This window comes from Lepisma saccharinum, chromosome 11 (genome assembly GCF_977018435.1).
Source record: "Lepisma saccharinum chromosome 11, izLepSacc3.1, whole genome shotgun sequence".
Classification (NCBI taxonomy): Eukaryota; Metazoa; Arthropoda; class Insecta; order Zygentoma; family Lepismatidae; genus Lepisma; species Lepisma saccharinum.
In genome coordinates, this window is record NC_139239.1 from 13242047 (window position 1) to 13268599 (window position 26553).

Here is a 26553-nt window from a genome sequence, read left to right on the forward strand (position 1 = left end):
TTTTCCAAACATTTTGTACATTTAGATATAACCATATTATTTGGTATACACAGAAGATGTAGGTACTTGTTAGAAATGTGAGCAAAGAAATACAGGCTCGACCAGGAACTAAACCCAGGTCCTACCATTGTTCTACGAACTGAGCTACCGGTGTTGCCTGATTGTTGCTTCCGCTATGTTACCAGTCCTGCTGCAATCGGATCTGGTGCCGTTGAAACACTGTTGATATCATTGGTGCCTAGTTTCTCCCATTGTAGAGTTGTAGATATATCACCTTATGTTTTGACACACACAGGAGATGTACTATGTAAGTAGTAGTAGAGCAATGGCACAGTTTGAGCCTGCATTTTTTGCTTACTTTTTTATTTATTTATTAAACCACATTTAATGTAGTATGCATTTAGTCTTCATACAGAATAAAGTAAATTATGAAAATAATAACATACTACAATATATATATTAGGTATGGAACAAAGTAATTGGCTTCTTTGATTAGTATTGATCGATATAGGCATGCTTTTTTTTAGCGTTTTTCAGTAATAGCCTATCTACTATTCCTATATATTACATGACTCAAATGAAAATCTTAAAAGTCCAATAAAAATTGTAGGGCAGACTGTATACACCTCAAATTTACGTGAGGTATGAACTGTTATTTACAAAACGACCACAAGGCTGGAACACTAATCAAGTGAGCTTCAAAAATATCTTAAAGATGGCGCCTCCTATACACACTTGCACCAGTGAAGAGGAGTGGTTTCTTGCCTTCCGTCAGCCTAAAACAGAAATTTCTCGCAAACGAAAATTCAAAATTTCTGTGCATGCTTACCACACCATCAAGTTTACTAATGGAGGAGAAAGTTCAACAATGACCTCAGTTGGCAGGCAGATTGGTGGAAAGGATTTCGCAATGGCTCATAAGTCACTGCAAGTGGACTCCAAAGACTTGTTCTTCTTAAGGCACTTACTCAAAGTTGAAAATATACGTAGATCAGCAATAGGTCTGTGCAGCAAACTTGTGCAACCTTACAAACAGAACTCTACTATAGGGTGTTCCGTATAGGATGCCAAATTAGAAAATTAAATAAAAATAGGGAAAATATCATGAAAATAGTTACATTTCACATATATGTAAGCAGTAACATCTCCCATTTACGTATGAAAGATAATGCCAGGCATATGTCCATCCCTACTGAGTCTGCATGCATTTATACGCTCCACAAAATTATTGATAACCCTCTCGCAGATGTCTGTCCTGATGCCTCCAATCACCCGCATGATTTCCGCCTTCAGTTCCAAAATGGTTCATGGTTTGTTGGCGTACACCTGTGATTTCACAAACCCCCATAAGAAGAAATCACAAGGTGTAAGATCACACTCCACCTCCCAAAACCAACACCACACAGTCGTTCTCAGCGGATGGATGGATTTCACGCTCCTGGATTATTCAAGGATTTTCGGAAGGAAACCACAAGAAACGAGTCAAAACAATTGAGGCTACATCAATCGGCATGACAACACATGCCAACATTGTTAAGAACAGGTCTGCCAATCTCAAAACAAAACAATAGCACTCGATTCAAATTCGGCAGCCTGTACGGAACACCCTTTAGATAAGAAACAAAAACAAATTAAGGATTTCATTTGACTCTTCCTTGTATGTATGCACCCTGCAGCCGTGAGCCTATTTTCCTGCAATTTGTTTTTTTATTTTATAAAAATAAAGGTATAATTCATGTCCTCTGATTTGTGGAGTAAATGTCTAAATACACAGTTTGATTTTCTACAACAAAACATGTTATAGTTGCATACAGTAATTTACGGAGTTAATGAAACATCTAGTATCAGTAATTAAATTAAAACTGACACATTAAAGTATCGATAAAACTTATATTAACTGAAACATCAGTTCAGTTCAATTTACTGTAAGAACAGTTTAGCACAACTAGTATAATTCTAAATTATTTCCTCACCTCTTGCTAATTAAAAAGTCAGGCCCACAAGGTTCAGGATACATGTCATCAACTTCCGCTGATACAGTAATATTTATTTCTCCAATAGATGTAGGCTTAATTCTAAAGGTGTGAACAAAGTTTCCTTTGTCCTCAATGCAAGTCTGAATGAAAGGTTGCTCAGAAAGCAATTCTATGTCATTATTGTCTTCAAATGATAATTTTACCTGCAAAAAATTAATGAGGTGTGCAACAAATGATCAGTTTATAAATAAATTGGTTCAAAATATTTTATGCTAAATATCATAGCAAGTAAAGTATTATATGATGTAAATACTGTGTTTTAAAAAACAGTTAGCAGAAAATTGTTAATTAATAAATTAGTCTAAAATCAGAAACAATTTTTCAACTTGAAACTTGTAAGGACAATGAAACTACAAACTGCTAAAAATTTGCAAGTCATGTTAACTGAAAAATTCACATGCCCATAGTAAAGATAACAAATACATAAAGTAAGACCAACATAAAAAAATAAATATAAAAAAAGCTGTAACAAATAGAAAACAAAACAACAGTGCCCTTCTTACAATGATTATTTAAATCACACTCAGAATTTACTACGTACATTCATATTCATCTCTTGCTGTAAACCTATTATGATGAAATTTTTTAACATCACTGATTCATTTATCCTGAATATTCACAGAAAACATGTACTGTATTACACCATTGTATATTTTTCACAGGGAATTTACAAGCTCTATCTACATTACATTTATAAGCATGACAAAACTTCCAGCAAGCTATTTTTAACAGCGAATCTCGCAACTGGAACTCTCGACTTGCTAAAGGGAAAGTTAAAATCCTTGTTTCAAGTACTTAGTACCACAAGATATTTATCATATACCTTTTCTAAAACTTCAAGAAACCTTTATAAGCAAAGTATTTTACATCTTTCAGGTAAATAAAAATAAATATATATTCACATGTACTTGTCTTCATTTCAACAAATCAGTATTAGAAAGAAAATACAAAAAAAAGAACAAAGATGGATCATGCCCTGCAGGACTAACCAAGCCAGATTTATCAAGAAAGTTGGTGTCATGTCTCTGGGGCAGAGAAGCAAATTCACAGAACTGTACTTTAGAGTATGCTCAGCAGTGCTATCAACTATCTCAACAAGCATTTAAGAGAGAAGTAAGTCTACAGTTCCTCTTGCAAGCATCACATTGCAAGATTTTGTCCTAACACTCAAACAACCCATATTGCCACCAATGCTAGCTTCAATGAAACTTCAATTTGTCACCATAGCGTCATAACGCCAGTGTCTAATTTTTCATGCTGAATGGCTAATTAATTCAGTTGTATTGTGACGTAAATTTTCAGTTATAACTATGTTGTCTTGGTTGCCAAATATATTTGGGTGTTCAACTCGTAATCTTGCCACTGAAGGTATCAGGATCAAGTCCTGGCCTGAGCATGGGTGTTTCTTTGCAAAAGTTCCTTCACCGTTTTCTCATTTAAAGTCAGAAAATAATGCAAAAGAACAAAAATCTAATAGATATGTTTCAATATGTCAACTAGTTTTATCATCTGTTTTAATGGTCTCACGCCGACTTCCTGAGCAGAATGGTTAGCACAGAATGCTATGATGCCAGGGGTCCCTGATTTGAATCCCAGTCTGAGCATGGGTGTTCTTTGTGAATATCTCTTCATCCATTTCATGATATCACCACTCATCCTCATTGTCACGATTAGCCAAAAGTGGCAGAAAAGCAACGCTAAATAACAAAAATCATCAAATCATCATCGTCATCAATTTAATGGTTTTTGCAATACATGAAATACACACTGTTCGTGTGTCTCTTTTTGTTCTTGCATACATGGAAATATTAACAGTACGATTAGATTGCATTATGAACTTACCGGTAAGCTTTCAGACAAATAATTAAACACAGAGACTTTAAGGTGAGCCACTTCTCCTCTCTTGACCGAATATGGCATGTGGCAGTCCAAGAAAAATGGCTGGAATGCTTTAATGTGTGCTGGAGGTGATATGCCAAGTCCTGCATGCTGGGAGATGCAAAACGTGTTGCCAACCCATTCAGTGATACTGTGTGGCAGCTCTTGTTCCAATTCAACTCCACCCTCCTTCCTGCAAAATTATATAAATCACTATTTATCAGAAGAGGCTATTAATTAATCATTCTAATGGTTCTGTAAATTTGATTAAACAACACTGAATTTCAAAAATCTAGTCAACAAAGCCAGTCCAAATAAAGGGGCTAAAAGAACACTCACCTATGTCCCATGCAGTTGCGGGGTCTGGGGCAAAAAATGTATGCTAGACCTATAGCCATAAATGTTCAGATGAATTCAAAAGATCTTAGCTCCTTAGTCACAAAAACCATGTCTATGTAGTAATAATAAAATTAATTGTGTGATATTTAATAAACAATTAATTTATGGATGGAAAATAATATAATATACAGGGTGTATTAAAAAGAATCATCCAATTCAATAGGCTATATTAAGGAAACCAATGAACATAGAAACTTGCAGTAAGTTGCGAAATACATGTTGGAATATAAAGAGTTTTAGTTACACAATTTTTACAAATGCTCAGTATGCCTACCTCTGAATGCACGGCATACATCCATACGATAGTCAAATTCATACCATACTTGAGCAAGCATGTTTGGTTTTACTGCATTCACTGCTGTTGTTATGAGGTTTAGCAGCTCATCTACAGTTCTTGGAAGGGTGCACATACATAGTCTCTTTCATGAGTCCCCCCCCCCAAAGAAAAAATCACAATCTGGCAACCTCAGTGGCCAATGGTGTAAAGCCAGATCGGTAAGCTCCCTATGTTGAGGAAGCTCAAGGTGCCAGTGCACTTGAAATCGGATGATTATTTTTTTATACGAGGTGTAGTTATATTAAGTGGTTTTTATTTTTCCTGCGATGTTTTCTCCTGGTTTTCCATAACGTTCTCAAGCCAAGATAAACACACAACCTTACAAGACTAGTCACTTACATTCTAAGGAATATTTAGTTTCTGTCCTTGTTTCTTTCTAGCAAAACTATATTTTCCACTTTGCTGTATCTCCCCAGGTGTTACAACTGGTTATTCTTTCCTTCCCCTTTATCCTGTGACCTCTTCCCTCCTCCTTATGGCACTGGCCTTCACATTTACCTATAACAGGCCTGGTAAGTTAAAATCTTCCACTGAAAATTGAAAGTGGCTCCACCTATTTTGTTCCAATTTCCTCTTCATTCTTGTTCATTTTCTCTCCCGTTGTAGAAGCAGATGTGCTTCATTTCTGCAACTTTTCTCTCTATTTCAATTTCCCCTCTTCTCTTATCAATGAGATTATTAAGGAACATAAAAGAGACATTAAAGATGAAGATCAAAGAATAGCACTGAGTGAGCACATGTTGAGATATGGCCACAAGATTAAAAAAGAGCAAATGAAAGAGAAAACTGAGGTATGTTTTCTGTCACTCGGCTTGAAGAAAAAACTCACCCTACATAGACTAGATCCCAGAGCCAAGTTTCAGGGAAGAATGTCCGAATTTCAACTGCTGTTGTGGGGATTGAGTTAGAATTATATGATGACCTGCCCTTAGTCCTTGCGACCGACATAGGTTGTGGTGGAAGGGCCATGGGTTGAACGTCAGCAATACCAGGTAGACCAGGAAGCTCGACTAAATGCAACAGAAACATATTATGTCATTAAATTAATTTTATCTTTGCAGGCCCATGTGAACATACAAAATTTATTTCCCAAACATACCAGTACTATGAGATATAAAATAATAATAAATGTTGTTTCATTAACATGCCAATTAGCACTTTAATGAACTCTGAAAGTTCAACTAATCATAAGTGTGTTAACACTACTGATAGAATAATGAAACAGAAAGACACATCACAAGAAAGCAAGTCCACTAATGTTAATATTGTTATTTTTCCTGAAAAATTATCCTAAAGTAATCTTACTCATGTTATATATCAAAAGTATCTCAAGAAAATATTATTGCTCTGTCTGCAATTTATATAAGGATTGTTCAAAGGAAACATAGACAGGGTCAAGACAGCATACTGAGAACAGTCCCAGTGAGCCTAAACATCATTTAGATAGTGGTCCCAGTGCTCAACAAGTTTCTGTATACCCTCTGCAATGAGCCTTGGTGAGGTTCTGGGGAACCCATTGGGCACACAATTTCCGGTACCCCAGTTCTTTGATAAGGATGCTGTGAATGGACCCAGCACATGGGGTTGAAGGCCGTTGAAAGCATGTATGGTTATGTGGCAATTTTCTTTTACTAACATGTCCACAACTTCCATTGTTTCCTGACTGATTACAGATGCATGCCTAGGTCGTAGATCAATCCACAATGCGCACCCATCCTCCTCGACACACAGCATACCACTTCATCACAGTACTACATTTCAAACATGAATCCTAGTACCTCACTTGAATTCAAAGATTTTTCTTTATGCAACACCTTTGCGCAAGAATTGGATCATTGCACATTGTGCCCACTTGGAGTGGGCATACGTAATGAGAACGTCCTCTTCTACCCAGCAGACACTTTGCACAGACTAACAACGTTCTGTGCTCTTGCTACATACACCAATACATGCAGTGCACCACCCAGTCACCCAGTCAAATATTTACAGTGTTGCCAACTCTGTCTATGTTTCACTTGAACGGCCCTTATGCATAGTTAATTAATATGGTTTCTGAAAAAAAAATTAACATTAAGAGGATTCTATCAAAATAACACATCCTATTATATTTTTTAGGGCTGAGGCAATGGCAATGCTGATATATCAGTATCAGCCAGTACCATTGGTACTGATTGGAATTTATTTACCAATACTGACCGATACTTTCTTGGAACTTTGGTCTATCGTGGGCCCTGAGAAAATGCCATGCAACACTTTCACAGAGTCTAATGATCCTGGAAATTATGCAAAATTCTAAGTTTTCAATGTTTTCACAATTGTACACCAGTATTTTGGGGGGATAAATGTATTTGTGATTACATAAGAGGTATTTTAATATTCTGATGTAATTCTTGAATAATTGGAGTGGAATACTTACACAATGACGTTAATCAATATTTTGAACAACTTTTCATTGTAACAAATTCCCAACATCAGTACTGGTATCGGTGAGTATCAGTAAGAGTCTCGGCATCGCCCCTGCCCCCTTCTTTAACAGTAATTCAAAAATACTTAAGAAACTACTGATACCAGAGAAGTAGTGAAAAGCTGCATGCGCCCCAATTGCAAGCTTATTCCAATTACTCTACCATTAACCTATTAAGCTTCAACTACAGCTACGAGATAGTATAGGGTGTTCCGTATAGGATGCCGAATTAGAAAATTAAATAAAAATAGGGAAAATATCATGAAAATAGTAATATCTCCCATTTACGTATGAAAGACAATGTCAGGCATATGTCCACCACTAATGAGTCTGCATGCATTTATACGCTCCACAAAATTATTTGTTGCTCTGTCCGACGAGAACGATTCCGCCCAGGCAATTTCACCGTTGACACTGAACCAGTTGACTAAAACTTCAACATTAGTCTGCGAACTGTAGACAAGTTTTTGCACTGTCTGCGTTGCACTTTCACCACTTTGGTAATGTCTTCACAACGAGAGCATGTTGCTCAATTGTAAACTGTTCCATATCGTAACCACAACAAACGAGTTAAAACAAATAGTTTTTCTTGTATGTACGCATTGCTTGCATTATAGAATTATTTTCTTGTAGTTTACGGTTATTACAAGCATAAGAAAACAGTTTTTCTTTGTGACGTTTCAGGAGAACACACGCTCCTTTCATCAGACATTTATTTTCATTTTGACTAAAGATACAGTTATAACAATGGTTAGTAATTTTTAAACAAAAAGAATCCGTTATATAATGGACGTTGTCAATGTTACATTGTTGTAATATAGCAACTTAACTGTGAAAAAAAGCAGTCTGTTGTATTTTTATTTGAGATTTTTTAAATTATGAATCCCAAATATCATCAGGTAATTCAAATTCATCATTGTTTTCACACAGTCTCTTGATGTTTTCTGTTACATTAAATTTCAAAGATGGTGGCTTACTCCATTTGTGAAAAAGAAAACTCCATACTGGATCTACATTACCATTTTCATTATTTAATTTATTCCAGTGTTCTTCTGCAATGAACGAAGCTTCCCAGACATTCAACTCTGTGTTTCCCGTTAATCTTTTTAAAACCCTTCTCTTTTTAATCAAATGTTTCTCTTCGATGATATGAGTTGACAAACCTGTTCTTGGGTTTAGATTTATAATGTCCAAATCGTGTTCGTGCCATCTTATTGCCATTTTCCTTGCTGTTTGTCCCACATAATCCTTTGAACATGAACAACTTATATTATATATTCCTGTGGTTTCCGCATCTGGTAGAGAGTTTCTCATTTTGAATTCATTAAATGTACATTCCAAACTTCTTGGTGATTTAAAAACAATTTTGAAATCAAAACTTCTGAAAATTTTTGCAATTTTATGTGAGAATTCCTTGTGGAATGGAATGCACACAAATTTATTTTCAACAGATTTTTCATCTTTGTCTGTATTTCTCTTTTCCTTTAGTTTTCTTGCTACTTGTTTTTTGATTTGGTTTATTCTGTTAGTGTGAAAGCCATTTTCTTTTGCTATATTAAAAAGCCTTTCTTCTTCATTTTTGATATCCTCATTATTAGAACATAGTCTTTGTGCTCTCAGGAAAAAATTTAAAAATATGTTATCCATTGTTATACGCGAATGTTCTGAATTGGCATGGATGTATTTTTCACCCGCTAATTTTTTTCTATGGACTGATGTTTGAATTGTTGAGTCAGTTGTCTTAATTTGCAGATCAAGGAAAGAAATTACATTGTTATTCATGGGTTCACAAGTGAATTTTATGCGACGATGTGATTCATTTAACAATTTAAATACGTCCATGATGGTGTTATCATTTTTAGCAATAATTAGCACATCATCTACATATCTGATGTAGAGTTTGATATCCGCACCTATTGCATTAACAATTGGAGATTCTATGTAATGAAGGAAAATGCTGGAGATGATTCCGGATACTGGGTTTCCCATTGATAGACCATTACTTTGCTGATAGATTTTGCCATCAAATATAAAGTAATTGTAATTTGCACATACAGTAAACCATCGAACCATTTCCCATGATTCTACTGGGTTAACCTTCATCTCAATAAGCCATCTGTGTAATGCATCTGTGGCACCTTCTATTGGGACACTTGGATATAAATTTTCAACATCAAAACTTGCAATACGATACTCATTATTCCAAACAATATTTTTTAGTTTCTGTTTCACTTCATATGCATTTTTAACACTGAATGGTGTTTGTTGTTTAATTATAGCAAGTCTTTCAACTAAATATTTGGATAGTTTGTATGCAGGATGTGTGAAAGTTGCAATGATGGGTCGTATTGGAGTTCCTGGTTTGTGAGTTTTTGGTAGTCCAAAGGCAATCGGCAGGGTTGAATTTTTGACAATGAGTTTTTTCTTCATTTCCCTTGGTATCGTGATACTGCTTTCAATTACTTTCTTTACCTCATTTATTATTTTATTTATAGGGTTTCGAGAGGTTTCTGTGAAATTGTTTACTTTGAAACATTCTTCCATTTTTTCTTTATAGTCCTTAATTCGGATAAGGACAGGTTTATTTTCTTTGTCTGATTTTATTAAGAAAATGTTGTTTTCTTTCAACCAGATCTTGAAGCCATGAACTTTTTTCCCCAACCTTATATGCTCTTTCTCCCGTTCTGTGTATTTTGGACCTCTGTTATTTCTTCTGTTGTATTCAAAATTTAACCGTTCATCAAGAGCATCATGTGTGAGACTTCGTAATTTTCTCTTTTCATCCTCATCATCTAAGAAATTCAGTGCTTTTTCTATTGAAATCACAAAATCTTCTTTGTGTATATAAGCATTACCAATTGCAAATTTCATTCCGAATTGAAAAATTTGTATATACTCATCAGGTACCTCAATATCCGTAAGATTTATAAATAATCTGTTGTCAATGTTCTTAGTTTCTATTTTACCAGTGACATTAACTGCTTCTCTTCTTTCATTGTTGTTGTGTGTAACTTGTTCTTCTTGAATTAGCTGGTAGAATTTCCTATCAAGTCTCCTTTCTGAAAGCTTGCTGTAGTGTTCTACAATTTGTTGTGTAGCTCTGTTTACTTTATCCCATATGAGTGGATGCAAAGAATTTGACAAGGTGATGTGGAGATCATATGTCTTTCGAGAAAGGCTGTCCAATTCTGAGTACGAGTCCCTCATTAGTCATCCTATCATTAACATTTGTAGCTTGCCTTTAAATTCACTGGTGTAGGTATTACGAGTTCTAACTTTCCACTTCAAAAAATTTGGCACTATATTGTTTAACTTGCATCTTCTCAAAAATCTGATTCTCTGAAGTGTTGTTTGAATCTTGATTTGATATTTCTGGAAGGTACGTACCTCTCTCCCCGTAATAGATGAATAATAGTTTTTCTTGTATGTACGCATTGCTTGCATTATAGAATTATTTTCTTGTAGTTTACGGTTATTACAAGCATAAGAAAACAGTTTTTCTTTGTGACGTTTCAGGAGAACACACGCTCCTTTCATCAGACATTTATTTTCATTTTGACTAAAGATACAGTTATAACAATGGTTAGTAATTTTTAAACAAAAAGAATCCGTTATATAATGGACGTTGTCAATGTTACATTGTTGTAATATAGCAACTTAACTGTGAAAAAAAGCAGTCTGTTGTATTTTTATTTGAGATTTTTTAAATTATGAATCCCAAATATCATCAGGTAATTCAAATTCATCATTGTTTTCACACAGTCTCTTGATGTTTTCTGTTACATTAAATTTCAAAGATGGTGGCTTACTCCATTTGTGAAAAAGAAAACTCCATACTGGATCTACATTACCATTTTCATTATTTAATTTATTCCAGTGTTCTTCTGCAATGAACGAAGCTTCCCAGACATTCAACTCTGTGTTTCCCGTTAATCTTTTTAAAACCCTTCTCTTTTTAATCAAATGTTTCTCTTCGATGATATGAGTTGACAAACCTGTTCTTGGGTTTAGATTTATAATGTCCAAATCGTGTTCGTGCCATCTTATTGCCATTTTCCTTGCTGTTTGTCCCACATAATCCTTTGAACATGAACAACTTATATTATATATTCCTGTGGTTTCCGCATCTGGTAGAGAGTTTCTCATTTTGAATTCACTAATGAGGGACTCGTACTCAGAATTGGACAGCCTTTCTCGAAAGACATATGATCTCCACATCACCTTGTCAAATTCTTTGCATCCACTCATATGGGATAAAGTAAACAGAGCTACACAACAAATTGTAGAACACTACAGCAAGCTTTCAGAAAGGAGACTTGATAGGAAATTCTACCAGCTAATTCAAGAAGAACAAGTTACACACAACAACAATGAAAGAAGAGAAGCAGTTAATGTCACTGGTAAAATAGAAACTAAGAACATTGACAACAGATTATTTATAAATCTTACGGATATTGAGGTACCTGATGAGTATATACAAATTTTTCAATTCGGAATGAAATTTGCAATTGGTAATGCTTATATACACAAAGAAGATTTTGTGATTTCAATAGAAAAAGCACTGAATTTCTTAGATGATGAGGATGAAAAGAGAAAATTACGAAGTCTCACACATGATGCTCTTGATGAACGGTTAAATTTTGAATACAACAGAAGAAATAACAGAGGTCCAAAATACACAGAACGGGAGAAAGAGCATATAAGGTTGGGGAAAAAAGTTCATGGCTTCAAGATCTGGTTGAAAGAAAACAACATTTTCTTAATAAAATCAGACAAAGAAAATAAACCTGTCCTTATCCGAATTAAGGACTATAAAGAAAAAATGGAAGAATGTTTCAAAGTAAACAATTTCACAGAAACCTCTCGAAACCCTATAAATAAAATAATAAATGAGGTAAAGAAAGTAATTGAAAGCAGTATCACGATACCAAGGGAAATGAAGAAAAAACTCATTGTCAAAAATTCAACCCTGCCGATTGCCTTTGGACTACCAAAAACTCACAAACCAGGAACTCCAATACGACCCATCATTGCAACTTTCACACATCCTGCATACAAACTATCCAAATATTTAGTTGAAAGACTTGCTATAATTAAACAACAAACACCATTCAGTGTTAAAAATGCATATGAAGTGAAACAGAAACTAAAAAATATTGTTTGGAATAATGAGTATCGTATTGCAAGTTTTGATGTTGAAAATTTATATCCAAGTGTCCCAATAGAAGGTGCCACAGATGCATTACACAGATGGCTTATTGAGATGAAGGTTAACCCAGTAGAATCATGGGAAATGGTTCGATGGTTTACTGTATGTGCAAATTACAATTACTTTATATTTGATGGCAAAATCTATCAGCAAAGTAATGGTCTATCAATGGGAAACCCAGTATCCGGAATCATCTCCAGCATTTTCCTTCATTACATAGAATCTCCAATTGTTAATGCAATAGGTGCGGATATCAAACTCTACATCAGATATGTAGATGATGTGCTAATTATTGCTAAAAATGATAACACCATCATGGACATATTTAAATTGTTAAATGAATCACATCGTCGCATAAAATTCACTTGTGAACCCATGAATAACAATGTAATTTCTTTCCTTGATCTGCAAATTAAGACAACTGACTCAACAATTCAAACATCAGTCCATAGAAAAAAATTAGCGGGTGAAAAATACATCCATGCCAATTCAGAACATTCGCGTATAACAATGGATAACATATTTTTAAATTTTTTCCTGAGAGCACAAAGACTATGTTCTAATAATGAGGATATCAAAAATGAAGAAGAAAGGCTTTTTAATATAGCAAAAGAAAATGGCTTTCACACTAACAGAATAAACCAAATCAAAAAACAAGAAGCAAGAAAACTAAAGGAAAAGAGAAATACAGACAAAGATGAAAAATCTGTTGAAAATAAATTTGTGTGCATTCCATTCCACAAGGAATTCTCACATAAAATTGCAAAAATTTTCAGAAGTTTTGATTTCAAAATTGTTTTTAAATCACCAAGAAGTTTGGAATGTACATTTAATGAATTCAAAATGAGAAACTCTCTACCAGATGCGGAAACCACAGGAATATATAATATAAGTTGTTCATGTTCAAAGGATTATGTGGGACAAACAGCAAGGAAAATGGCAATAAGATGGCACGAACACGATTTGGACATTATAAATCTAAACCCAAGAACAGGTTTGTCAACTCATATCATCGAAGAGAAACATTTGATTAAAAAGAGAAGGGTTTTAAAAAGATTAACGGGAAACACAGAGTTGAATGTCTGGGAAGCTTCGTTCATTGCAGAAGAACACTGGAATAAATTAAATAATGAAAATGGTAATGTAGATCCAGTATGGAGTTTTCTTTTTCACAAATGGAGTAAGCCACCATCTTTGAAATTTAATGTAACAGAAAACATCAAGAGACTGTGTGAAAACAATGATGAATTTGAATTACCTGATGATATTTGGGATTCATAATTTAAAAAATCTCAAATAAAAATACAACAGACTGCTTTTTTTCACAGTTAAGTTGCTATATTACAACAATGTAACATTGACAACGTCCATTATATAACGGATTCTTTTTGTTTAAAAATTACTAACCATTGTTATAACTGTATCTTTAGTCAAAATGAAAATAAATGTCTGATGAAAGGAGCGTGTGTTCTCCTGAAACGTCACAAAGAAAAACTGTTTTCTTATGCTTGTAATAACCGTAAACTACAAGAAAATAATTCTATAATGCAAGCAATGCGTACATACAAGAAAAACTATTATTCATCTATTACGGGGAGAGAGGTACGTACCTTCCAGAAATATCAAATCAAGATTCAAACAACACTTCAGAGAATCAGATTTTTGAGAAGATGCAAGTTAAACAATATAGTGCCAAATTTTTTGAAGTGGAAAGTTAGAACTCGTAATACCTACACCAGTGAATTTAAAGGCAAGCTACAAATGTTAATGATAGGACGACTAATGAGGGACTCGTACTCAGAATTGGACAGCCTTTCTCGAAAGACATATGATCTCCACATCACCTTGTCAAATTCTTTGCATCCACTCATATGGGATAAAGTAAACAGAGCTACACAACAAATTGTAGAACACTACAGCAAGCTTTCAGAAAGGAGACTTGATAGGAAATTCTACCAGCTAATTCAAGAAGAACAAGTTACACACAACAACAATGAAAGAAGAGAAGCAGTTAATGTCACTGGTAAAATAGAAACTAAGAACATTGACAACAGATTATTTATAAATCTTACGGATATTGAGGTACCTGATGAGTATATACAAATTTTTCAATTCGGAATGAAATTTGCAATTGGTAATGCTTATATACACAAAGAAGATTTTGTGATTTCAATAGAAAAAGCACTGAATTTCTTAGATGATGAGGATGAAAAGAGAAAATTACGAAGTCTCACACATGATGCTCTTGATGAACGGTTAAATTTTGAATACAACAGAAGAAATAACAGAGGTCCAAAATACACAGAACGGGAGAAAGAGCATATAAGGTTGGGGAAAAAAGTTCATGGCTTCAAGATCTGGTTGAAAGAAAACAACATTTTCTTAATAAAATCAGACAAAGAAAATAAACCTGTCCTTATCCGAATTAAGGACTATAAAGAAAAAATGGAAGAATGTTTCAAAGTAAACAATTTCACAGAAACCTCTCGAAACCCTATAAATAAAATAATAAATGAGGTAAAGAAAGTAATTGAAAGCAGTATCACGATACCAAGGGAAATGAAGAAAAAACTCATTGTCAAAAATTCAACCCTGCCGATTGCCTTTGGACTACCAAAAACTCACAAACCAGGAACTCCAATACGACCCATCATTGCAACTTTCACACATCCTGCATACAAACTATCCAAATATTTAGTTGAAAGACTTGCTATAATTAAACAACAAACACCATTCAGTGTTAAAAATGCATATGAAGTGAAACAGAAACTAAAAAATATTGTTTGGAATAATGAGTATCGTATTGCAAGTTTTGATGTTGAAAATTTATATCCAAGTGTCCCAATAGAAGGTGCCACAGATGCATTACACAGATGGCTTATTGAGATGAAGGTTAACCCAGTAGAATCATGGGAAATGGTTCGATGGTTTACTGTATGTGCAAATTACAATTACTTTATATTTGATGGCAAAATCTATCAGCAAAGTAATGGTCTATCAATGGGAAACCCAGTATCCGGAATCATCTCCAGCATTTTCCTTCATTACATAGAATCTCCAATTGTTAATGCAATAGGTGCGGATATCAAACTCTACATCAGATATGTAGATGATGTGCTAATTATTGCTAAAAATGATAACACCATCATGGACGTATTTAAATTGTTAAATGAATCACATCGTCGCATAAAATTCACTTGTGAACCCATGAATAACAATGTAATTTCTTTCCTTGATCTGCAAATTAAGACAACTGACTCAACAATTCAAACATCAGTCCATAGAAAAAAATTAGCGGGTGAAAAATACATCCATGCCAATTCAGAACATTCGCGTATAACAATGGATAACATATTTTTAAATTTTTTCCTGAGAGCACAAAGACTATGTTCTAATAATGAGGATATCAAAAATGAAGAAGAAAGGCTTTTTAATATAGCAAAAGAAAATGGCTTTCACACTAACAGAATAAACCAAATCAAAAAACAAGTAGCAAGAAAACTAAAGGAAAAGAGAAATACAGACAAAGATGAAAAATCTGTTGAAAATAAATTTGTGTGCATTCCATTCCACAAGGAATTCTCACATAAAATTGCAAAAATTTTCAGAAGTTTTGATTTCAAAATTGTTTTTAAATCACCAAGAAGTTTGGAATGTACATTTAATGAATTCAAAATGAGAAACTCTCTACCAGATGCGGAAACCACAGGAATATATAATATAAGTTGTTCATGTTCAAAGGATTATGTGGGACAAACAGCAAGGAAAATGGCAATAAGATGGCACGAACACGATTTGGACATTATAAATCTAAACCCAAGAACAGGTTTGTCAACTCATATCATCGAAGAGAAACATTTGATTAAAAAGAGAAGGGTTTTAAAAAGATTAACGGGAAACACAGAGTTGAATGTCTGGGAAGCTTCGTTCATTGCAGAAGAACACTGGAATAAATTAAATAATGAAAATGGTAATGTAGATCCAGTATGGAGTTTTCTTTTTCACAAATGGAGTAAGCCACCATCTTTGAAATTTAATGTAACAGAAAACATCAAGAGACTGTGTGAAAACAATGATGAATTTGAATTACCTGATGATATTTGGGATTCATAATTTAAAAAATCTCAAATAAAAATACAACAGACTGCTTTTTTTCACAGTTAAGTTGCTATATTACAACAATGTAACATTGACAACGTCCATTATATAACGGATTCTTTTTGTTTAAAAATTACTAACCATTGTTATAACTGTATCTTTAGTCAAAATGAAAATAAATGTCTGATGAAAGGAGCGTGTGTTCTCCTGAAACGTCACAAAGAAAAACTGTTTTCTTATGCTTGTAATAACCGTAAACTACAAGAAAATAATTCTATAATGCAAGCAATGCGTACATACAAGAAAAACTATTATTCATCTATTACGGGGAGAGAGGTACGTACCTTCCAGAAATATCAAATCAAGATTCAAACAACACTTCAGAGAATCAGATTTTTGAGAAGATGCAAGTTAAACAATATAGTGCCAAATTTTTTGAAGTGGAAAGTTAGAACTCGTAATACCTACACCAGTGAATTTAAAGGCAAGCTACAAATGTTAATGATAGGACGACTAATGAGGGACTCGTACTCAGAATTGGACAGCCTTTCTCGAAAGACATATGATCTCCACATCACCTTGTCAAATTCTTTGCATCCACTCATATGGGATAAAGTAAACAGAGCTACACAACAAATTGTAGAACACTACAGCAAGCTTTCAGAAAGGAGACTTGATAGGAAATTCTACCAGCTAATTCAAGAAGAACAAGTTACACACAACAACAATGAAAGAAGAGAAGCAGTTAATGTCACTGGTAAAATAGAAACTAAGAACATTGACAACAGATTATTTATAAATCTTACGGATATTGAGGTACCTGATGAGTATATACAAATTTTTCAATTCGGAATGAAATTTGCAATTGGTAATGCTTATATACACAAAGAAGATTTTGTGATTTCAATAGAAAAAGCACTGAATTTCTTAGATGATGAGGATGAAAAGAGAAAATTACGAAGTCTCACACATGATGCTCTTGATGAACGGTTAAATTTTGAATACAACAGAAGAAATAACAGAGGTCCAAAATACACAGAACGGGAGAAAGAGCATATAAGGTTGGGGAAAAAAGTTCATGGCTTCAAGATCTGGTTGAAAGAAAACAACATTTTCTTAATAAAATCAGACAAAGAAAATAAACCTGTCCTTATCCGAATTAAGGACTATAAAGAAAAAATGGAAGAATGTTTCAAAGTAAACAATTTCACAGAAACCTCTCGAAACCCTATAAATAAAATAATAAATGAGGTAAAGAAAGTAATTGAAAGCAGTATCACGATACCAAGGGAAATGAAGAAAAAACTCATTGTCAAAAATTCAACCCTGCCGATTGCCTTTGGACTACCAAAAACTCACAAACCAGGAACTCCAATACGACCCATCATTGCAACTTTCACACATCCTGCATACAAACTATCCAAATATTTAGTTGAAAGACTTGCTATAATTAAACAACAAACACCATTCAGTGTTAAAAATGCATATGAAGTGAAACAGAAACTAAAAAATATTGTTTGGAATAATGAGTATCGTATTGCAAGTTTTGATGTTGAAAATTTATATCCAAGTGTCCCAATAGAAGGTGCCACAGATGCATTACACAGATGGCTTATTGAGATGAAGGTTAACCCAGTAGAATCATGGGAAATGGTTCGATGGTTTACTGTATGTGCAAATTACAATTACTTTATATTTGATGGCAAAATCTATCAGCAAAGTAATGGTCTATCAATGGGAAACCCAGTATCCGGAATCATCTCCAGCATTTTCCTTCATTACATAGAATCTCCAATTGTTAATGCAATAGGTGCGGATATCAAACTCTACATCAGATATGTAGATGATGTGCTAATTATTGCTAAAAATGATAACACCATCATGGACGTATTTAAATTGTTAAATGAATCACATCGTCGCATAAAATTCACTTGTGAACCCATGAATAACAATGTAATTTCTTTCCTTGATCTGCAAATTAAGACAACTGACTCAACAATTCAAACATCAGTCCATAGAAAAAAATTAGCGGGTGAAAAATACATCCATGCCAATTCAGAACATTCGCGTATAACAATGGATAACATATTTTTAAATTTTTTCCTGAGAGCACAAAGACTATGTTCTAATAATGAGGATATCAAAAATGAAGAAGAAAGGCTTTTTAATATAGCAAAAGAAAATGGCTTTCACACTAACAGAATAAACCAAATCAAAAAACAAGTAGCAAGAAAACTAAAGGAAAAGAGAAATACAGACAAAGATGAAAAATCTGTTGAAAATAAATTTGTGTGCATTCCATTCCACAAGGAATTCTCACATAAAATTGCAAAAATTTTCAGAAGTTTTGATTTCAAAATTGTTTTTAAATCACCAAGAAGTTTGGAATGTACATTTAATGAATTCAAAATGAGAAACTCTCTACCAGATGCGGAAACCACAGGAATATATAATATAAGTTGTTCATGTTCAAAGGATTATGTGGGACAAACAGCAAGGAAAATGGCAATAAGATGGCACGAACACGATTTGGACATTATAAATCTAAACCCAAGAACAGGTTTGTCAACTCATATCATCGAAGAGAAACATTTGATTAAAAAGAGAAGGGTTTTAAAAAGATTAACGGGAAACACAGAGTTGAATGTCTGGGAAGCTTCGTTCATTGCAGAAGAACACTGGAATAAATTAAATAATGAAAATGGTAATGTAGATCCAGTATGGAGTTTTCTTTTTCACAAATGGAGTAAGCCACCATCTTTGAAATTTAATGTAACAGAAAACATCAAGAGACTGTGTGAAAACAATGATGAATTTGAATTACCTGATGATATTTGGGATTCATAATTTAAAAAATCTCAAATAAAAATACAACAGACTGCTTTTTTTCACAGTTAAGTTGCTATATTACAACAATGTAACATTGACAACGTCCATTATATAACGGATTCTTTTTGTTTAAAAATTACTAACCATTGTTATAACTGTATCTTTAGTCAAAATGAAAATAAATGTCTGATGAAAGGAGCGTGTGTTCTCCTGAAACGTCACAAAGAAAAACTGTTTTCTTATGCTTGTAATAACCGTAAACTACAAGAAAATAATTCTATAATGCAAGCAATGCGTACATACAAGAAAAACTATTATTCATCTATTACGGGGAGAGAGGTACGTACCTTCCAGAAATATCAAATCAAGATTCAAACAACACTTCAGAGAATCAGATTTTTGAGAAGATGCAAGTTAAACAATATAGTGCCAAATTTTTTGAAGTGGAAAGTTAGAACTCGTAATACCTACACCAGTGAATTTAAAGGCAAGCTACAAATGTTAATGATAGGACGACTAATGAGGGACTCGTACTCAGAATTGGACAGCCTTTCTCGAAAGACATATGATCTCCACATCACCTTGTCAAATTCTTTGCATCCACTCATATGGGATAAAGTAAACAGAGCTACACAACAAATTGTAGAACACTACAGCAAGCTTTCAGAAAGGAGACTTGATAGGAAATTCTACCAGCTAATTCAAGAAGAACAAGTTACACACAACAACAATGAAAGAAGAGAAGCAGTTAATGTCACTGGTAAAATAGAAACTAAGAACATTGACAACAGATTATTTATAAATCTTACGGATATTGAGGTACCTGATGAGTATATACAAATTTTTCAATTCGGAATGAAATTTGCAATTGGTAATGCTTATATACACAAAGAAGATTTTGTGATTTCAATAGAAAAAGCACTGAATTTCTTAGATGATGAGGATGAAAAGAGAAAATTACGAAGTCTCACACATGATGCTCTTGATGAACGGTTAAATTTTGAATACAACAGAAGAAATAACAGAGGTCCAAAATACACAGAACGGGAGAAAGAGCATATAAGGTTGGGGAAAAAAGTTCATGGCTTCAAGATCTGGTTGAAAGAAAACAACATTTTCTTAATAAAATCAGACAAAGAAAATAAACCTGTCCTTATCCGAATTAAGGACTATAAAGAAAAAATGGAAGAATGTTTCAAAGTAAACAATTTCACAGAAACCTCTCGAAACCCTATAAATAAAATAATAAATGAGGTAAAGAAAGTAATTGAAAGCAGTATCACGATACCAAGGGAAATGAAGAAAAAACTCATTGTCAAAAATTCAACCCTGCCGATTGCCTTTGGACTACCAAAAACTCACAAACCAGGAACTCCAATACGACCCATCATTGCAACTTTCACACATCCTGCATACAAACTATCCAAATATTTAGTTGAAAGACTTGCTATAATTAAACAACAAACACCATTCAGTGTTAAAAATGCATATGAAGTGAAACAGAAACTAAAAAATATTGTTTGGAATAATGAGTATCGTATTGCAAGTTTTGATGTTGAAAATTTATATCCAAGTGTCCCAATAGAAGGTGCCACAGATGCATTACACAGATGGCTTATTGAGATGAAGGTTAACCCAGTAGAATCATGGGAAATGGTTCGATGGTTTACTGTATGTGCAAATTACAATTACTTTATATTTGATGGCAAAATCTATCAGCAAAGTAATGGTCTATCAATGGGAAACCCAGTATCCGGAATCATCTCCAGCATTTTCCTTCATTACATAGAATCTCCAATTGTTAATGCAATAGGTGCGGATATCAAACTCTACATCAGATATGTAGATGATGTGCTAATTATTGCTAAAAATGATAACACCATCATGGACGTATTTAAATTGTTAAATGAATCACATCGTCGCATAAAATTCACTTGTGAACCCATGAATAACAATGTAATTTCTTTCCTTGATCTGCAAATTAAGACAACTGACTCAACAATTCAAACATCAGTCCATAGAAAAAAATTAGCGGGTGAAAAATACATCCATGCCAATTCAGAACATTCGCGTATAACAATGGATAACATATTTTTAAATTTTTTCCTGAGAGCACAAAGACTATGTTCTAATAATGAGGATATCAAAAATGAAGAAGAAAGGCTTTTTAATATAGCAAAAGAAAATGGCTTTCACACTAACAGAATAAACCAAATCAAAAAACAAGTAGCAAGAAAACTAAAGGAAAAGAGAAATACAGACAAAGATGAAAAATCTGTTGAAAATAAATTTGTGTGCATTCCATTCCACAAGGAATTCTCACATAAAATTGCAAAAATTTTCAGAAGTTTTGATTTCAAAATTGTTTTTAAATCACCAAGAAGTTTGGAATGTACATTTAATGAATTCAAAATGAGAAACTCTCTACCAGATGCGGAAACCACAGGAATATATAATATAAGTTGTTCATGTTCAAAGGATTATGTGGGACAAACAGCAAGGAAAATGGCAATAAGATGGCACGAACACGATTTGGACATTATAAATCTAAACCCAAGAACAGGTTTGTCAACTCATATCATCGAAGAGAAACATTTGATTAAAAAGAGAAGGGTTTTAAAAAGATTAACGGGAAACACAGAGTTGAATGTCTGGGAAGCTTCGTTCATTGCAGAAGAACACTGGAATAAATTAAATAATGAAAATGGTAATGTAGATCCAGTATGGAGTTTTCTTTTTCACAAATGGAGTAAGCCACCATCTTTGAAATTTAATATAGAAAACATCAAGAGACTGTGTGAAAACAATGATGAATTTGAATTACCTGATGATATTTGGGATTCATAATTTAAAAAATCTCAAATAAAAATACAACAGACTGCTTTTTTTCACAGTTAAGTTGCTATATTACAACAATGTAACATTGACAACGTCCATTATATAACGGATTCTTTTTGTTTAAAAATTACTAACCATTGTTATAACTGTATCTTTAGTCAAAATGAAAATAAATGTCTGATGAAAGGAGCGTGTGTTCTCCTGAAACGTCACAAAGAAAAACTGTTTTCTTATGCTTGTAATAACCGTAAACTACAAGAAAATAATTCTATAATGCAAGCAATGCGTACATACAAGAAAAACTATTATTCATCTATTACGGGGAGAGAGGTACGTACCTTCCAGAAATATCAAATCAAGATTCAAACAACACTTCAGAGAATCAGATTTTTGAGAAGATGCAAGTTAAACAATATAGTGCCAAATTTTTTGAAGTGGAAAGTTAGAACTCGTAATACCTACACCAGTGAATTTAAAGGCAAGCTACAAATGTTAATGATAGGACGACTAATGAGGGACTCGTACTCAGAATTGGACAGCCTTTCTCGAAAGACATATGATCTCCACATCACCTTGTCAAATTCTTTGCATCCACTCATATGGGATAAAGTAAACAGAGCTACACAACAAATTGTAGAACACTACAGCAAGCTTTCAGAAAGGAGACTTGATAGGAAATTCTACCAGCTAATTCAAGAAGAACAAGTTACACACAACAACAATGAAAGAAGAGAAGCAGTTAATGTCACTGGTAAAATAGAAACTAAGAACATTGACAACAGATTATTTATAAATCTTACGGATATTGAGGTACCTGATGAGTATATACAAATTTTTCAATTCGGAATGAAATTTGCAATTGGTAATGCTTATATACACAAAGAAGATTTTGTGATTTCAATAGAAAAAGCACTGAATTTCTTAGATGATGAGGATGAAAAGAGAAAATTACGAAGTCTCACACATGATGCTCTTGATGAACGGTTAAATTTTGAATACAACAGAAGAAATAACAGAGGTCCAAAATACACAGAACGGGAGAAAGAGCATATAAGGTTGGGGAAAAAAGTTCATGGCTTCAAGATCTGGTTGAAAGAAAACAACATTTTCTTAATAAAATCAGACAAAGAAAATAAACCTGTCCTTATCCGAATTAAGGACTATAAAGAAAAAATGGAAGAATGTTTCAAAGTAAACAATTTCACAGAAACCTCTCGAAACCCTATAAATAAAATAATAAATGAGGTAAAGAAAGTAATTGAAAGCAGTATCACGATACCAAGGGAAATGAAGAAAAAACTCATTGTCAAAAATTCAACCCTGCCGATTGCCTTTGGACTACCAAAAACTCACAAACCAGGAACTCCAATACGACCCATCATTGCAACTTTCACACATCCTGCATACAAACTATCCAAATATTTAGTTGAAAGACTTGCTATAATTAAACAACAAACACCATTCAGTGTTAAAAATGCATATGAAGTGAAACAGAAACTAAAAAATATTGTTTGGAATAATGAGTATCGTATTGCAAGTTTTGATGTTGAAAATTTATATCCAAGTGTCCCAATAGAAGGTGCCACAGATGCATTACACAGATGGCTTATTGAGATGAAGGTTAACCCAGTAGAATCATGGGAAATGGTTCGATGGTTTACTGTATGTGCAAATTACAATTACTTTATATTTGATGGCAAAATCTATCAGCAAAGTAATGGTCTATCAATGGGAAACCCAGTATCCGGAATCATCTCCAGCATTTTCCTTCATTACATAGAATCTCCAATTGTTAATGCAATAGGTGCGGATATCAAACTCTACATCAGATATGTAGATGATGTGCTAATTATTGCTAAAAATGATAACACCATCATGGACGTATTTAAATTGTTAAATGAATCACATCGTCGCATAAAATTCACTTGTGAACCCATGAATAACAATGTAATTTCTTTCCTTGATCTGCAAATTAAGACAACTGACTCAACAATTCAAACATCAGTCCATAGAAAAAAATTAGCGGGTGAAAAATACATCCATGCCAATTCAGAACATTCGCGTATAACAATGGATAACATATTTTTAAATTTTTTCCTGAGAGCACAAAGACTATGTTCTAATAATGAGGATATCAAAAATGAAGAAGAAAGGCTTTTTAATATAGCAAAAGAAAATGGCTTTCACACTAACAGAATAAACCAAATCAAAAAACAAGTAGCAAGAAAACTAAAGGAAAAGAGAAATACAGACAAAGATGAAAAATCTGTTGAAAATAAATTTGTGTGCATTCCATTCCACAAGGAATTCTCACATAAAATTGCAAAAATTTTCAGAAGTTTTGATTTCAAAATTGTTTTTAAATCACCAAGAAGTTTGGAATGTACATTTAATGAATTCAAAATGAGAAACTCTCTACCAGATGCGGAAACCACAGGAATATATAATATAAGTTGTTCATGTTCAAAGGATTATGTGGGACAAACAGCAAGGAAAATGGCAATAAGATGGCACGAACACGATTTGGACATTATAAATCTAAACCCAAGAACAGGTTTGTCAACTCATATCATCGAAGAGAAACATTTGATTAAAAAGAGAAGGGTTTTAAAAAGATTAACGGGAAACACAGAGTTGAATGTCTGGGAAGCTTCGTTCATTGCAGAAGAACACTGGAATAAATTAAATAATGAAAATGGTAATGTAGATCCAGTATGGAGTTTTCTTTTTCACAAATGGAGTAAGCCACCATCTTTGAAATTTAATGTAACAGAAAACATCAAGAGACTGTGTGAAAACAATGATGAATTTGAATTACCTGATGATATTTGGGATTCATAATTTAAAAAATCTCAAATAAAAATACAACAGACTGCTTTTTTTCACAGTTAAGTTGCTATATTACAACAATGTAACATTGACAACGTCCATTATATAACGGATTCTTTTTGTTTAAAAATTACTAACCATTGTTATAACTGTATCTTTAGTCAAAATGAAAATAAATGTCTGATGAAAGGAGCGTGTGTTCTCCTGAAACGTCACAAAGAAAAACTGTTTTCTTATGCTTGTAATAACCGTAAACTACAAGAAAATAAGAGTTAAAACAATTGAGGCTACATTAATCGGCATGATAACAGATACCAACATTGGTAAAAACAGGTCTGCCAACCTCAAAACAAAACAATAGCACTCAATTCAAATTTGACATCCTATACGGAACACCTTTTAGTATTCATCAGCATTAGTACATTTTCTCTATAATTGTTTTGTAGTTGTATCCAAGGAATACTACACTGACATTAAAAATGTAAATGCAGTTCATTACTGAATACATCTAGTTTTGCAAAATGATTTACTACCAACAAATGATAGTAGCAGTAATTTTTGAGGAGCAAGGACATGTTGCGGCACTTCAATACTGACAGCCTCGCCCTCTCTTTTTACCTAAATGAGCTACTGATGTCGAAACAGAGAGAAAAATAAACCAACCTCTGTGACAGAATGGTTAGCACAGCATGCAACATCTGTGGTTCCAGGTTTGAATCCCAACTGTGAGGGTCTCTTCTCGATTTCATCATAACATTACACATCCTCATTACCATGATAAGGAAAATATATCACAAATTTAAACAGACCACGACTTAACGTTTATGAGAAACAGATTAAAACAGAAATAGCAAGCAGAAAGGAAAATATTCCGTTGTGGAAACTGTTTGAAATATTAAAATTACAATTATGGTGCCAAAAATGACGTAAAAGTACAATTTCTTAAAAAATTTTACATTTCATTTGTTACTCAACAAGATATCAAGGTGGTTAAACATCTGATTAACAAGGCTCGGAAGTTGATGAAATTTTTTTTCTGAGCCTTGAAAACAATGATAAACTAGATATCAGTCTGTTAACCTTTAGTTAGAACCAGACATCGTCGCCTTCTAATCAAGGGGTCCTGTCCTGGTTTTGAGTTCAATTCCCGGTTGAGGCACATAGTGGTTCGGATCCCACTTTAAACTGTAGGTCCAGTCCCAATTAGCCTTACTGTGCATAAAGTGGGCTTAAAACAACAAATAAATCAAAGTTAGAACCAGAAAACATTATTTTATTTTGAATTTTTTGGCTTTTAGGTTATTTTTCAATATTAGGTGCAGCGCCCCACATATTCTCGATCTTGACCATTTTTGGAGGTGATGTGTTCAGTACCATGCTCTGGCCACCTTTACCCCACCAGGTACACATTTATTTGAGGCTGGGTGAACCCAAGAGCTGCTTTATGCAGGGATAAGGCCAGAAAAATTCCAATCTTAGATCACCCACCCCACAAATCAAATCCAGTTTTCCTGTGTGGCAGACAGATGCCTTATGGACTAGACCGCCAGGACTCCACACAGTTTCATTGGATGGACTGAAAATGTGCACCCTGTGGATACTTGGATGCCAGAAGAGAAATTCAAAATTCATACCA

At 33.7% G+C, this 26553-nt stretch overlaps 1 protein-coding gene across 3 annotated transcripts in view; it reads right to left on the reverse strand.

Moving 5' to 3' along the window:
* Positions 1 to 26553, reverse strand: part of LOC145994643 (murinoglobulin-1-like) — a 164140-nt gene that overhangs the window by 72668 nt on the left and 64919 nt on the right. For all 3 annotated transcript variants that reach the window (XM_083130742.1, XM_083130739.1, XM_083130741.1), the window contains exons 14-16: positions 5480 to 5660; positions 3879 to 4107; positions 1974 to 2179 (exon numbers count right to left, since the gene is read on the reverse strand). In XM_083130742.1, coding sequence (XP_082986868.1) covers positions 1974 to 2179; positions 3879 to 4107; positions 5480 to 5660 — 616 coding nt within the window. The remainder of the gene's footprint in view (positions 1 to 1973; positions 2180 to 3878; positions 4108 to 5479; positions 5661 to 26553) is intronic.